At 41.5% G+C, this 13,431-nt stretch overlaps 1 protein-coding gene and 1 long non-coding RNA gene across 2 annotated transcripts; both read left to right on the top strand.

Moving 5' to 3' along the window:
- Positions 1–3,753: 3,753 nt before the first annotated feature.
- On the top strand, positions 3,754–4,257 carry LOC121258657. Its single transcript, XM_041160202.1, has one exon. It carries the CDS (start codon positions 3,754–3,756, stop codon positions 4,255–4,257), a length of 504 nt encoding a protein of 167 aa, XP_041016136.1.
- A 41-nt stretch (positions 4,258–4,298) lies between these two features.
- Positions 4,299–5,711, top strand: LOC121256908. Its single transcript, XR_005939128.1, has 3 exons — positions 4,299–4,706; positions 4,810–5,101; positions 5,554–5,711. It is a non-coding gene; the product is annotated as an uncharacterized LOC121256908 (long non-coding RNA).
- The last annotated feature ends 7,720 nt before the right edge of the window (positions 5,712–13,431 follow it).

Below are 13,431 nucleotides of genomic sequence, written 5' to 3'. Positions count from 1 at the left end.
GTGGTGGATCTCAAAAAGGACCATTAGAGAAGCAGAGGGGACAGAGATAATCAGTTAGCTGCACTTCAAGCAGATCTTTCTTGAGCGCTTCTTCCCTAGCTCTTTCCGTGAGGACAAGGCTATGGAATTTGCGACCTTGGTTCAGGGAACAATGACGGTACATCAGTATGCTACTAGGTTTACTGAGTTATCCCGTTTTGCTACTTATTTGATTCCCGATGAGGAAAAGAAGGCACACAAATTTGAGCAAGGACTGAATGAGAAACTGTATGTGCGTGTGGTGGGTTTCTAGATTCGAAACTTCTCAGAATTGGTGGATAAAGCAACAGTTTTTGAAAGAACCCTTCAAAGAAGCGCTGTAATGCATGAACAGAGGAAAAGGACTACTCCTACTGGGTATCACTCTGGCATGGACTAGGGACCATGGAAAAAGAGGAATGAAGGTAGTAGTTCGGCAAAAGGCTGGTTCAGAGTAATCAACAGCCCTACCAGTGTAGGACATGCAATCAAGTGCACTCCGGAGAGTGCAGAAAAGGGGTAGGATTGTGTTTTCGTTGTGGCAAAACAGGACACTACATCAGGGATTGTCCAATGCAAAATAGGAGCAACTAGACATTCATACCGCCACCTCAGAGGAATGAAGTATCAGCCCGGGGCAGCAATCAACGTCCTACTGCGCCTGCTCGAGTCTTTGCACTAACACCTGGAGAGGTTGAGGGTAGGAATGACGTGATCACTGGTATGACGCTTTTTTTTTACTTTAAGGATTTATAGTTTCTATTATTTTCTTTTCTTTGATTGGTTCTGGTTAAGACTTCGAATATTCTTGGTTCATGGATGAGTTTGATTGTGATCACAGGTACTCTTTCTTTGTTTTCTAATAATGCTTTTGTGTTATTTGACTCGGGAGCGACACATTCTTTTGTTTCCACAACGTACTCTAAATTTTGCACTTTAGATGCTGAAAGGTTGAGGAACAGGTTAGTGGTTGCGACCCCAACAGGGAATTCTGTAGTCTGTAGTGAGATGTTACCTGGATGCCCTCTTTCTATAGAGGGAAGACTAATGCTAGCAGATTTAATAGTTTTTCACATGGTTGGGTTTGATGTGATTTTGGGTATGGATTGGCTGGCTTCCTACCATGCCAATATTGATTGTGCTAAAAAGGAAGTGGTGTTCAGGCCCCCTAATGAAGGTGAATTTCGGTTCACAGGGTCGAAAGTGAGGTTAATTCCACCCATCATTTCTGCCATTCAGGTAGGAAAACTATTGCGTGATGGTTGTCAGGGATTCTTAGCCTGTGTGGTTGAAGCACCAAAGGAAGAGTTGAAGTTGGAACAGATACCCGTTGTGAGAGATTATCCAGAGGTCTTCCCTGAAGATTTATCGGGACTTCCACCCGAGCGGGAGGTAGAGTTTGCTATTGAGTTAATTCCAAGCACGGCACCCCTTTCGAAAGCACCTTATCGCATGGCGCCGTCTGAATTAGCGGAACTCAAAGAGCAGTTGCAAGATTTGTTAGACAAGAGTTTCATCAGGCCCAGTGTTTCACCTTGGGGAGCTCTAATTCTTTTTGTGAAGAAGAAGGATGGATCGATGAGAATGTGTATCGATTATAGGAAACTTAATTGGGTGACCATAAAGAATAAGTACCCGCTACCCCGTATAGAAGATTTGTTTGATCAGCTTCAGGGTGCTCAAGTATTTTCGAAGATTGATCTTCGATCAGGTTACCACCAGTTGAAGATCAGAGCTGAAGACGTGGCTAAGACGGCGTTCAGGACCCGTTATGGCCATTATGAGTTTTTGGTCATGCCTTTTGGCCTGACTAACGCCCCAGCTGTATTTATGGACTTGATGAACAGGGTGTTCCGTGAGTTTTTGGATAAGTTTGTGGTTGTCTTTATTGATGATATACTGATATACTCCAAAAGCGAGACCAAGCATGAAGAACATTTGAAGTTGGTACTTGGGACACTCAGAGACAAGCAGCTGTTTGCTAAGTTGAAGAAGTGTGAATTTTGGCTTGATTCAATCACGTTTCTAGGGCATGTAGTTTCGAAGGATTGTATTTCAGTAGACCCAGGAAAAGTGGAAGCAGTGGTTAATTGGTCGGCACCGAGGAATGTTCATGAGGTTAGAAGCTTCTTGGGATTGGCGGGGTATTACCGTCGATTCATTGATGGGTTTTCTAAGATAGCAGTTCCTCTCACTGCACTCATCAGGAAAAATAATAAGTTTGAATGGACAGCACAGTGTGAAGAAAGCTTCCAAGAGTTGAAACAGAGATTAGTGTCAGCTCCTGTGTTAACGGTTCCCACAGCTAGAGGCGGATTTGTTGTCTATAGCGATGCTTCTAGGCTTGGTTTGGGGTGTGTACTGATGCAACATGGGAAGGTTATAGCTTATGCCTCACGCCAATTGAAAGTGTATGAGCAGAATTATCCCACTCATGATCTAGAACTCGCGGCAGTTATTTTTGCACTTAAGCTTTGGAGACATTACTTGTATGGGGAAAAGTGCGAAATTTATACGGATCACAAGAGTTTGAAGTATTTCTTTACCCAAAAAGAAGTAAACATGAGACAAAGGAGGTGGCTTGAGTTGATCAAGGATTATGATTGCACCATTAATTATCACCCAGGCAAAGCTAATGTTGTAGCCGACGCTCTAAGTAGGAAGTCAGTGGGACCAACAGTTGCAGCTATTACCACTCAGCATAGGTTGCTAATGGATTTAGAAAGAGCCGGTATCGAAGTCATTGCTAGTGATACAAATGCTTTCATGGCCAGTTTAGTGGTTCAACCTGCTTTGATAGATAGAATCAAAGCTGCTCAGAAAGTAGACTCAGGGTTGGTGAAGTTAATGGAAGGGATCGGAAACGGGGACAAACCTGATTTTTGTGTTTCCAAGGATAGAGTTTTGAGGTTTAGTGGTAGAGTATGCGTACCTGCTGATGATGAACTAAAAAGGTTAATTCTTGAAGTGGCACACCGTTCTTTGTACACTGTTCACCCAGGGAGTACCAAGATGTATCGGGATTTGAGAGAGTCCTTTTGGTGGAATGGCATGAAAAGAGAAATTGTTAAATTTGTAGAACAATGCCTAACTTGCCAACAAGTGAAGGCGGAGCATCAGAGACCTGCAGGATTATTATAGCCACTTCAGATTCCAGAGTGGAAATGGGAACATATCTCCATGGATTTCGTGACAGCTCTACCAAGGACCGTAAGCGGGCAAGATGCTATATGGGTGATCGTGGATCGCTTAACGAAGACCGCCCGTTTTGTGCCCATTAAAGTTTCTTATAAACTAGAGAAACTAGTGGAACTATATGTACGGGAGATAGTGAGGTTGCATGGAGTACCGGTATCCATCGTGTCGGATAGAGATCCTCGTTTTACTTCTAAGTTCTGGCGAAGCTTACAAGAGGCAATGGGTACTCAGTTAAATTTCAGTACTGCTTTTCACCCTCAGACAGATGGACAGTCAGAAAGAACTATTCAGATTTTAGAAGATATGTTAAGGGCATGCTTGATGGATTTCAAGGAATCTTGGATGCAACATTTACCATTGGTCGAGTTTGCTTATAATAATAGTTTCCAGGCTAGCATTGGGATGGCACCTTACGAGGTTTTGTATGGCAAGAGATGTAGATCTCCATTGCATTGGGATGAAGTAGGTGAAAGAAAACTTCTTGGGCCAGAGATTATTTAGCAGACCATAGAAAAGATAGATACCATTCGGGCCAGAATGAAAGCTGCTCAAAGCCGACAGAAGAGTTATGCAGATAAAAGCCGCTTTCAGTTAGAGTTTGAGATTGGAGATAAGGTATTCTTGAAGATTTCACCAAAGAAAGGAGTTATGAGATTCGGAAAGAAGGGTAAGTTGAGCCCTAGATACATTGGACCGTTTGAGATTCTTGATCGGATTGGACCAGTGGCGTACATGGTGGCTCTACCACCAGCGTTCTCAGGGGTGCATAACGTGTTCCATGTGTCCATGTTGAGGAAGTACATCCATGACCCCACTCACATCATAGATCATGAACCCTTGCAGATTCAAGAGGACATGACCTACACCGAGGAACCATTGCGGATTCTGGACAGAAAAGAGCAAGTGTTGCGGAATCGAACTATTTCTTTGGTTAAAGTATTGTGGAATAATCATGCTATTAATGAAGCATCTTGGGAATTCGAGGAAGAGATGCGAGTAAAGTATCCTCACTTCTTCGAAAGAAATTATTATAGCTTGTAACGAATTCCGATGACAGAATTCTTGTAAGGGAGGAGGATGTAAGGCCCAGTCTCTTCATCAAAGTGGCCCGGATTAGTGCGTGAAAATGGCCCAGCCATTTTAGTGTCTAGTGAGAGTCCCGAACGACGTCGTTTTTGAGGTGAGTGTTTTCTTCTTCAACTTCCGTTTCTTTCCGCATTTTTCTGTTTCAGTTTCAGTTTCTCCCGCACCTCTCTCGCGCACGTCTCTCTTTTCTTTTCGGTTTCATCTTTATTTCCAGTTGTTGGCATTATTTTGAGGTTCCGAATCCCATGCCCTAGACTTCCTCATTGTTTCGGTTTCTCTCTTGCGCTGCATCTTATTCCATTGAGTTGCAGTCTGCTGCATCTCTGTTTCTCTCCATTTTTACGTTTCTGTTCTTCCTCTGCAAGTCAGCGAGCAGTACCTCTCATTCCTCCATTTTTCGACTGGTATGTGTTTCCTTCTCATCCCTTTAGGTTTCAGTTTCATCTACTGAAACTGTGCAGATTCTGCTCCTTAGTTTTTGGTTTGATTTAATCTCTTTTTCTGTAGTTTCTGTTTTGGCCGTGAGGTTTGGGTTGCGTTTGTGTGTCTGGGTGTTGCGTGTGGTGAGTCTTCAGGTAAATCTCTCTCTTTGCTCTCAGGTCGATGCCTTCCCCGTACTTTATTTCTCTGTTTTTATGCAATTCCGACTTTGAATTGTTCTAGGCGGTGCCGTTGTTTTCTTCCCCACTCCAAAACCCCACTTTGACGCTCATTTCTCTTACAGTCCACTTTGTTTCACTTCTGTCCGCATTGTGTTTAATCTCCTTGCTGTGGCTTGGCATTGAACTCTGTTGAGCGGGTAAGGAGGCCGTGAACCATACTTTTCATGGTGTAAACTATGTCTTTAATTGTTGGAGCGTGGGAAGGATTTCTTTTGTTTTTAATTAGAGTTGAGGGCTTTGTAATATGATAGTTTGGTTGTTGAAGAAGGATTTATAAATTTTGTGATTTTTGTCGAGGTGGTGCGGTAGAGCAAATGAATACTCGAGTTGACTAGGTTCTGTGTTTCTTTGTGCTGTTGGTTGGTATTTTCGAGAGATTGTTATTTCTTTCAATAGTGATGTTGACCTTGGAGAGTATTTAGGATAAAAGCAAAGACTAGTACATGGTTTTGAGTGGGAGTGCGGGCTGTTCAATATTTTTAAGTGGTTGACTTGGTGTGTTAAATTGTGGGTTTTATTTAATTATTAGATGAGGTTATGCCTTTTGTCTTTTAATACTCGGTGTATATTTCTTTTATTTTATAAATAGGTGACGAGACTAATAGAGGTCATTTTCAAGGCTTAGATAATACGCTACAAGAGTCAGGTAAGCGGGATTCCTATGCTAGGCCTTACACGAATTATTTGAGACTGAGGTTGATTTTTTTAAAACTTTGCATATTTTTGTGGTGAAATGAGAACTTGGGAAAAACAAAACCAACCTCGGTTGTTTATTTGCATACTCATGAAATCTGTACGAAAAAAAAAAGAGAAAAATATGTTCTAACATGCATTGTGTAGACATGAGCTAAATTCTATCATGTGATTTCTGAAATCTGAAAAATGAGCGATTTTGAGAATATGAAAAGTTGTGTATTTATTTAGAAAGATGTTCTGGCTTTTGTGTTCAGCGTGTGTAAACTGTCTGATTCTGTTTTGGTACTCTGTATTATTTTGATATAACATCTGAAAACCTTTGGCATGGTGTACTGGTTTTCGTATCTGACTCTGTCACTGCATTGCTCTGCTCTGCTCTGTTATGCTCTGCTCTGTATGGGTTGGTACCAACTTCTCTGTCTCTAAGTGCTCCCACTTTGGAAACAAAGTTGTTTTATTGTGGTCTTTCCTGTGTGCACACTCGGGGCTCCGAGAAGAATAAAGGAAAGATTCACATCTGTCTCTGCCTGGTTTGGCCACCGGGGTTAGCACAACCCTACCACGGGGATGAAACATGGTCTCTGCTTTGTTTGATGCTCTGTTTTGATCTGATGATGATACTCAGTTTATATTATGCCAAAGCACTATGGTTTTTACTTATCTTAAAACCATCGCTCTGTTACTCTTGAAAAAAATATGTTCTGTTCTGCATGATAATTTTGGAAAATATTTTGTTCTGCATGGTATTCTTTGTAAATGCTCATGTTTGCACGCTAGCATATGATTTCTGCTTACTGAGTTGTGATAACTCAACCCCTATCACGATAACATTTTTTTCAGATGATATGGAGAATCTAAATGAGGGCCTGGATTAGATTGGTGAACGTGTTTAAGTTGAGGAAATGTGGTTAGAAGAAGGACTTCTGATATTCTCAATTTTTTTTAATGTTTTTGAGTTTTAATTATATTTTCAGGTTTAGTAGGACTTATGGTTTTATCAGTTTGGTATGTTGTTATTACCGGGAGATTGTGGACCCCTTTGATATGTTTTTTTTTATTATTGCATTTAAGATTGTGTGGAGTTTGTAGTGAGATTATCGAGAAGATATGAGATTGATTTCATTTATGAATTTTTTTGGAGATTTTTTTTTGGATGTGTTGGGAGACGTGTTTATGAGTGACAGGTAGTAATTCTCCAAGCCACCCGGGTTTGGGGCATTACATAAGACGACTTGGCCAGATCTCAAGGAGAGGGCGATCAATGCCTCTGCGAGATTAAGCTTCTGGAAGAGAAGTGTGACTACTTGCGCGACCTGTGGGACCACAAGGAGGCTGAGCTGGAGGAGCTCCGTAACTTGTGGCACGACCTTGAAGGTAAGAAGGTGAAGTTGCTCAACTAGTATGACTCAGACGTGAGGACCAATAATTGGCTACCCAAAATGTATATGGACCTCACAAGGTCCTGGAAGCTCAAGTCTTCCCAGCTTGACCCTCGGGTCAAACAGGTTTGGGACCTAGAATCCGAATTGTTTATGGTCATAGACGAGCTGCAGTCGTGGGAACAGCAGGTGAATGCCTTGCAATCTAGCTTGGATTTTCCCTTGAAGAGTTGGCCTCTCACGGCCTGCAAGTCAAGGGCCTTAGATCCGAGTTGGTTGACTCCCAAAGGGCCACCACATGTCTTTCGATGAATAAGGTTGCTACAAAGAGGGTCTGCAACTAGGCTTGGGCTTATGGCTACAGGGAGGGCTTGGACCTCAATGACCATGTGTTGGAGAATCCTCAGAGTGACTTGAAGGCATTGGACCTAATGTCTCTCCAGCTAGACCGTCGGGCGCTGCGCAACGCCAACACTATGGGGAAGGACTTGATACCCAATGCTTTCTTAGACTCTGATCCAGATTCTTAAGTGTTCATATATATATATATATATATATATATATATATATATATATATATATATATTTCAACTTTTTGTTATGTTGTGCTCTTGTGTTTTTCGTTTTTTGCAAACTACTATCATTCAAATGTATATTGGATATTAATGAAGGGTGGTTACTCCTTTTTCACGACTTGGCTTGCATATTTCCTCCTTCCTCTCTCTCTCTCTTTCTCTCTCACTTTTTTTTTTATTTTTTATTTTTTTTATTTTTATTTTTAGGTTGGGATTCTTCTCTTTTGCCTTTACCAACACAGGGAGGTAAGCTAGTTAGCTAAAAGCTTGTCCTACCTACTCCCCAAGGAGTTTAAAGGCATGAAGGGACTTGCACCGACCGTGTTCACAGTGAGTCTAGGGACCCAACTTGTATGCAAGGGTCGGATAGTTAACTGATTTGCACCACCATGTTCGTGGCGAGTCTAGGGATCTAGCTTGTACTCAAGGGTCTGGCAGTCGAGGGACTTGCACTACCCATGGTCGCAGCGAGTTTAGGACCCGACTTTTACGCAAGGGTCGGATAGTCAAGGGACTTGCACTGCCAGTGGTCAAGGTGAGTTTAGGGATCCGGCTTGTAAACGAGGGTTGGGCAGTCAAGGGACTTGTATTGCCCATGTTCGCGGAGAACCTAGGGATCTGGATTGTACGCTAGGTTTGGGAAGTCAAGGGACTTGCACTGCCTGCATTTGCGGTGAGTCTAGGGATACAGCTTGCATGCAAGAGTCGGGCAGTCAAGGACTTGCACTGCCCGTGTTCGCTATGAGTCTAAGGACTTAGTTTGTACGTGGGGTCGGGCTTTCATGGGACTTGCCCACCCGTATTGGAGAATAGAAATACAACTCCGGGAAAAGATTGACTTTATTCATATTTCTCAATGTTTACAAGGTACTTTTAAGCGAAGTATTTTTGTAGATGCTGCATCTTCCATGGGTGTGGCAACTTGTTTCCTTGGGAGTTCTTAAGCCTGCTCGGACCCAGCCTGTTGTTGGCGGTGACGGCATATGGTCCTTCCCACCGTGGTCCATCTTCCTCCTTCTTGTGTGGTTATTCTCGTCTATCTCAAGACCAAGTCGCCCACTTTGAAGGACCTGGGTCTGACATTTCAGTTGAAGTAGTGCTCGACCTTTCTTTGTTGATCGCCATTCGAGTTTCATCCTTCTGTCTCCTTTCTTCTAATAGGTCCAAGTGCTCTTCCAGTCTCTCATTATTGAAATCCGGCTTGAAATGAGAGACCCTGTAGGTTGGTATCCTCACTTTTAGTGGTACCACCACTTCATTGCCGTAAGTGAGAACGAAAGATGTCTCTCCCATTGGCGTCCTGACGATGGTTCTGTTTTAGTTAACTTTTTTCTTCAATATCCTATATAATGTTTTGTTTGTTGGTTCGACCTGCCCATTAGCTTGTGGGTGTCATTGGGAAGAATACTTCAACTTGATTTCCAACTCCGCACACCAGTCACGGTAGTGGCTTAAGTCGGACTGTCGTCTATGTGTTGAACCATTCCCCCCCAGAATGGTAGACCATGTGTTAGGGTCACGAGGCGCACCAGAGGCTTACCAACTGGAGACGGTCGATTAGACGGCAACGGCATGACCTAGAGCTCATAATCTCGATGCTCTGATTTATCATTAGTATTATGGCATCCTTGAGTGAGTTGCACGAGCTACTGAATGGATTAGTCTAATAGTTGCTTTAGTTCCTGCTTATACCTAAAGAGCTTGGTCTCCAATACTCTTATGATTTAAGACCTTTTGGACTTATATTGTAATCTTGAAAGTCTATTATATTCAATTTATGAATTATGTTTCAATGTTTTGGGGTATATCTTATTTGATGCATAGTATTGCTCAAAAAAAAAAAATTAACTGCAAATATTGCATATTGCTAGATGCATGTGAAGTACATTGCTTCTTTATTTGTTATGAATGGAGGTAAGTAACTTTATATTGCATATCTTGATACTTCAGAGTCTGTCCGATTCTAAACAAAATCTGAGAGCATCGCAAACAGGACCTCTCCCAATAATCCTATGCTTAACCTTAAAAATATTATCAAGACCAAGATAAAAGCAAGTCTATTGTGAAAACACGTCCAATTTAACACACTCACCTTTTGTCACGACATAGTAATTAAAGTGCTTGACCGAAATGTCACTTCCCATGTAAAATACCTGTCCTAAAATAAACCTTCAGTCATGGCTTACATGCTACGGGGCATATATGTAATAATACTTCAGAGTAATTTTTTTTCCAATATGTTCTATAAAGGAGCTACACGTGATCTTAAGGAAATTTATGTAAAATCAATAATAGGTGGGTAAACTCAAAGGCTAGGAACGAAATGCCTCGACTTGAGAGAGAGACCGTGCATTAGACTCACTGAGAGAAAGAAGCTGTGCGACGGAGAGAGGAAAAAAAAAATGGCATGGGCTGCGAACAGTGGCGTTGGCGGTCAACTGAGTGGCGTCAGACGGTGGAGGCTCATTCCTTGACGTCTTCTATTGGGGTGACAACGTCATGACCACAACTATGGCAGGGCGTCACACCTTGGGTGACTTGGGGCTATGACAGGAAGGCTGCTAGCCTTGATGTCGTGGGCTGAAGGGAACGGTGGCGCTGTAGCTAAGGGACAGGTGTCACAGAAATGCCTAGTCGGCAGTTTCTGCATGCTTGCCGGTGCACGGTGGAGTCCAAAGTTGCTATGTTTTCCTTGCTTAAAAACAAAGACTTCCGTTTTATGGATGCAGGAACGCCGTGGGTGTGGAAGACGTGTGGTGGTGGAGGTTTCTTCCAGTGGTTTTCTGCTTGGCGTTGGCAATGGTCCGCACTCTGTGCTGTGGGGGTTTAGTGCAGCAGACTGGCTACAGTGCACGTTGGTTTCCAGTGTGATTTGCACACTGTGTTGCTACGTGAACGTGGCTGCTCTGGTTTGCGAGACTTGGAGTGGTTCAGGTGGCTTTTTACGGCGGTGGGTGGAAAAGAAAAACCGGTGGACTTGCTAGATGGATGGCGTCTTAAGGAGAAACTGCTGTGACTTGTAGCAAAGGAAACCGATAGTGTAATGTCGCAATCCCGAAGAGGTCGAAGAGTTGCTTCCAGTCGCCGAAAAGCATCTTTCACAATACAAATGGATATTCCAAAAGACTCCATAAATATAACCTCATTTATTTTCAAAAAATTCCATAAATATAAATTCATCCTTTTCCACTAAATATGAATGTAATCTCTCTCTACAAGGTCATAAAAATAATAATCTAACAAATAAATCAACTCCTTAAGACTTAATAAAAGTGTCAACTTTCCAATTAAACCGAATACATAAAACAAATCAATCTACTAGATAGTAGTCTCTAGAAATCTCAGTACTTATACACACAATAATCTTGTTTCCGCTTTTTATTCCTAATCCTCAGTTGACACATTCACATAATCTGAAAATATTGTGGAAATAAGGGGTGAGTTATCAACAACTCAGTAAATAGAAAACATATACTAGTATGTAAATATGAGTCTTTTCACAGAGTTCAGAATGCATAACAAAACATATACGTTCAAATGAAGAATCAGAAACATGTTACAGAATATCAGGGCAATAGTTTAAAATGTACATATTCAAACATGTTTTTTGGCAAAACATGACTGAACATCATCTTATCATATCATATCAAAATAGAAACCATATTTAACATCGTGGTAAAGTTGTGCATTCTGTGGAAAGTCAAGCAGAATATAAATCACCATGATACCAAAGCGATTGCACTCAGAATAGAGATCACTATTATATCCCGTGGCAGGGCTAGAGACCAATATTATGTCTCGTGGCAGGGCGGGAGGTCACTATTATGTCTCGTGACAAGGTCAAAGGTCACTATTATTACTCAGGACAGGCTAGAAGCCACTATTATCACTCGTGGCAGAGCCATATATCAAAGTAAAATATAATCAGAATTATCAGATCATGACCAGAAACAGAATCAAATACAGAATTAGAAAGTCATGCCAAAAGCTTTTCAGATGCCACATCATATCAAAAGAGGGTACTGAAAAATTTCATATCATTTTCATATATTCAATACATATTTAGAGCATCTTCACATAACATGTACAAATTTTCAAATTTCATATTCACTCTTTTTGCATAGTTAGAATCACAATGCTATAAATTTGCTCATGTCTACACCAGTCATGACAAAAATACTTTCCTCTTTTATACAGATTTCATGAGTAATGCAAAACTAAGAACTGAGTTGTTTCAAATTTCTTTTAATAACAAAACATGCATATTTTTTCCAAGATCAATCTTAGTTCATTTCTTTTATACAAAGTCTAGCATAGGAATTCCGCTTATCTGATTCTTCTGAGGATTACATAAGCCTTGAGCTTGAGCTCTAGTAGTACAATGACCTCACCCAAAATATTCACTAACATGTTCTTAATCTACACAAGCACAAAAAGCATCTAAATAACATAAATCTCATAATTCTTAACGAAATTTAGCCTACCTAACCCATAATAGTGCCTCGGTTCCCAACCGTGGCATAAGTACAACCTTCAAAAACTTACTACACCAATATTTAGTCCAACCTCCTCAGGTTCTCTTAACCGCATACAACATGTACATTAACTACACAAACCACATATTCAAAGAAAACATTACTCTTTGGTTATCAAACAACAAACAGTCTGCAAATGACAAATCACACACACATAGCCCACAATCACAACATGTCCAAACACAAATAACTACCTATATCAACCCCAACAAGCTTCACAAGATCTCCCAAATCCATGTCAAACACAAACCTCCACAATTTCTAACACTTCCAACATTACGTCAAGAGAATTACCACAAACTAAGATACCTTCCAAAATGGCATCCCCACAAGAAACAACACAACCCCTCGTATGTTTACCTAATTAATAGGTTCTAACATGCATATAGCGGCAGTGTATATTTCCAACAAACGCTATCACACAAGTTACCAACATACACAATAGTTACAAGACTAACTCATTGCGAATACCTTACACAAGCTTGGAGTAGAGATCAATTGGGTTTTGGTGAGTAAAATAATGTTTCCTATGACGAGATTATTATGCTATGATTAGCATTCAACATTCCTATTAGAAATTAATTTTCAAAATTAGAGAGAGATAATCACACAGTCAAAATGAAAATCCAAGGTGTGATATAATCGACCGAAACATACATTGGTGGTGGTGTGGCTTTACAATGGAAGGCAAACCTACAGTGGCTAATTTTGTGCGCTGGGACCGTGTCAGACACGAGCAATTTTTTGTGATTCCTTGGTGCTCAACGTCGCACGTGGGTGGCTGTGACAGGCAAAGGAGCAGAGAAATATGCTCAGCGATAGAGAAATAGAGAGAGTGAGATAGAGAGAGCGAGCCACGAACAAAGGCAATAAGGGTTTACCTATGTGGTGACGGGTGATCATCGTTCAATTGTGCTTTGATTCGAAGATTTGACGGCAACACCATATCGAGTAGACCCACGCACGGGGGAACCCTGAGTCACCGAACTTCATAAGAGTAGTAGAGGGGGAGAGGGTGCAAATTTGTCGAGGAGAAATCTAGAGGGTGAGGGAATGAAATGTGATTGAGCAACGGAAGGCAAATGGGAAAAACTAACCAAGATTTGTGGGTTGCCGGTCACAAAGAGGAGGATGTGCAGAGGGTGGTGTCGTGGGGATAAGTTGTGCTTTGAGTTGTGGAGCCGTGTAATAGGGGAAGATGGGTTATCAGGGGATAGGGAAGAAAGGCGAGGGGAAGCAATTATGAGAGTGTAGTAAAATGGTGTGTTTTGCACCTAGGTGG

Source organism: Juglans microcarpa x Juglans regia, chromosome 3S (genome assembly GCF_004785595.1).
Source record: "Juglans microcarpa x Juglans regia isolate MS1-56 chromosome 3S, Jm3101_v1.0, whole genome shotgun sequence".
Lineage (NCBI taxonomy): Eukaryota > Viridiplantae > Streptophyta > Magnoliopsida > Fagales > Juglandaceae > Juglans > Juglans microcarpa x Juglans regia.
Note: the sequence above shows the minus strand (reverse complement) of the source record. Positions and strands in the feature narration are given on the sequence as shown.

What these genes read in the sequence shown, in the direction of transcription:
- LOC121258657 (XM_041160202.1), top strand. Translation starts at nt 3,754, where the DNA reads ATGAAAGCTGCTCAAAGCCGACAGAAGAGTTATGCAGATAAAAGCCGC.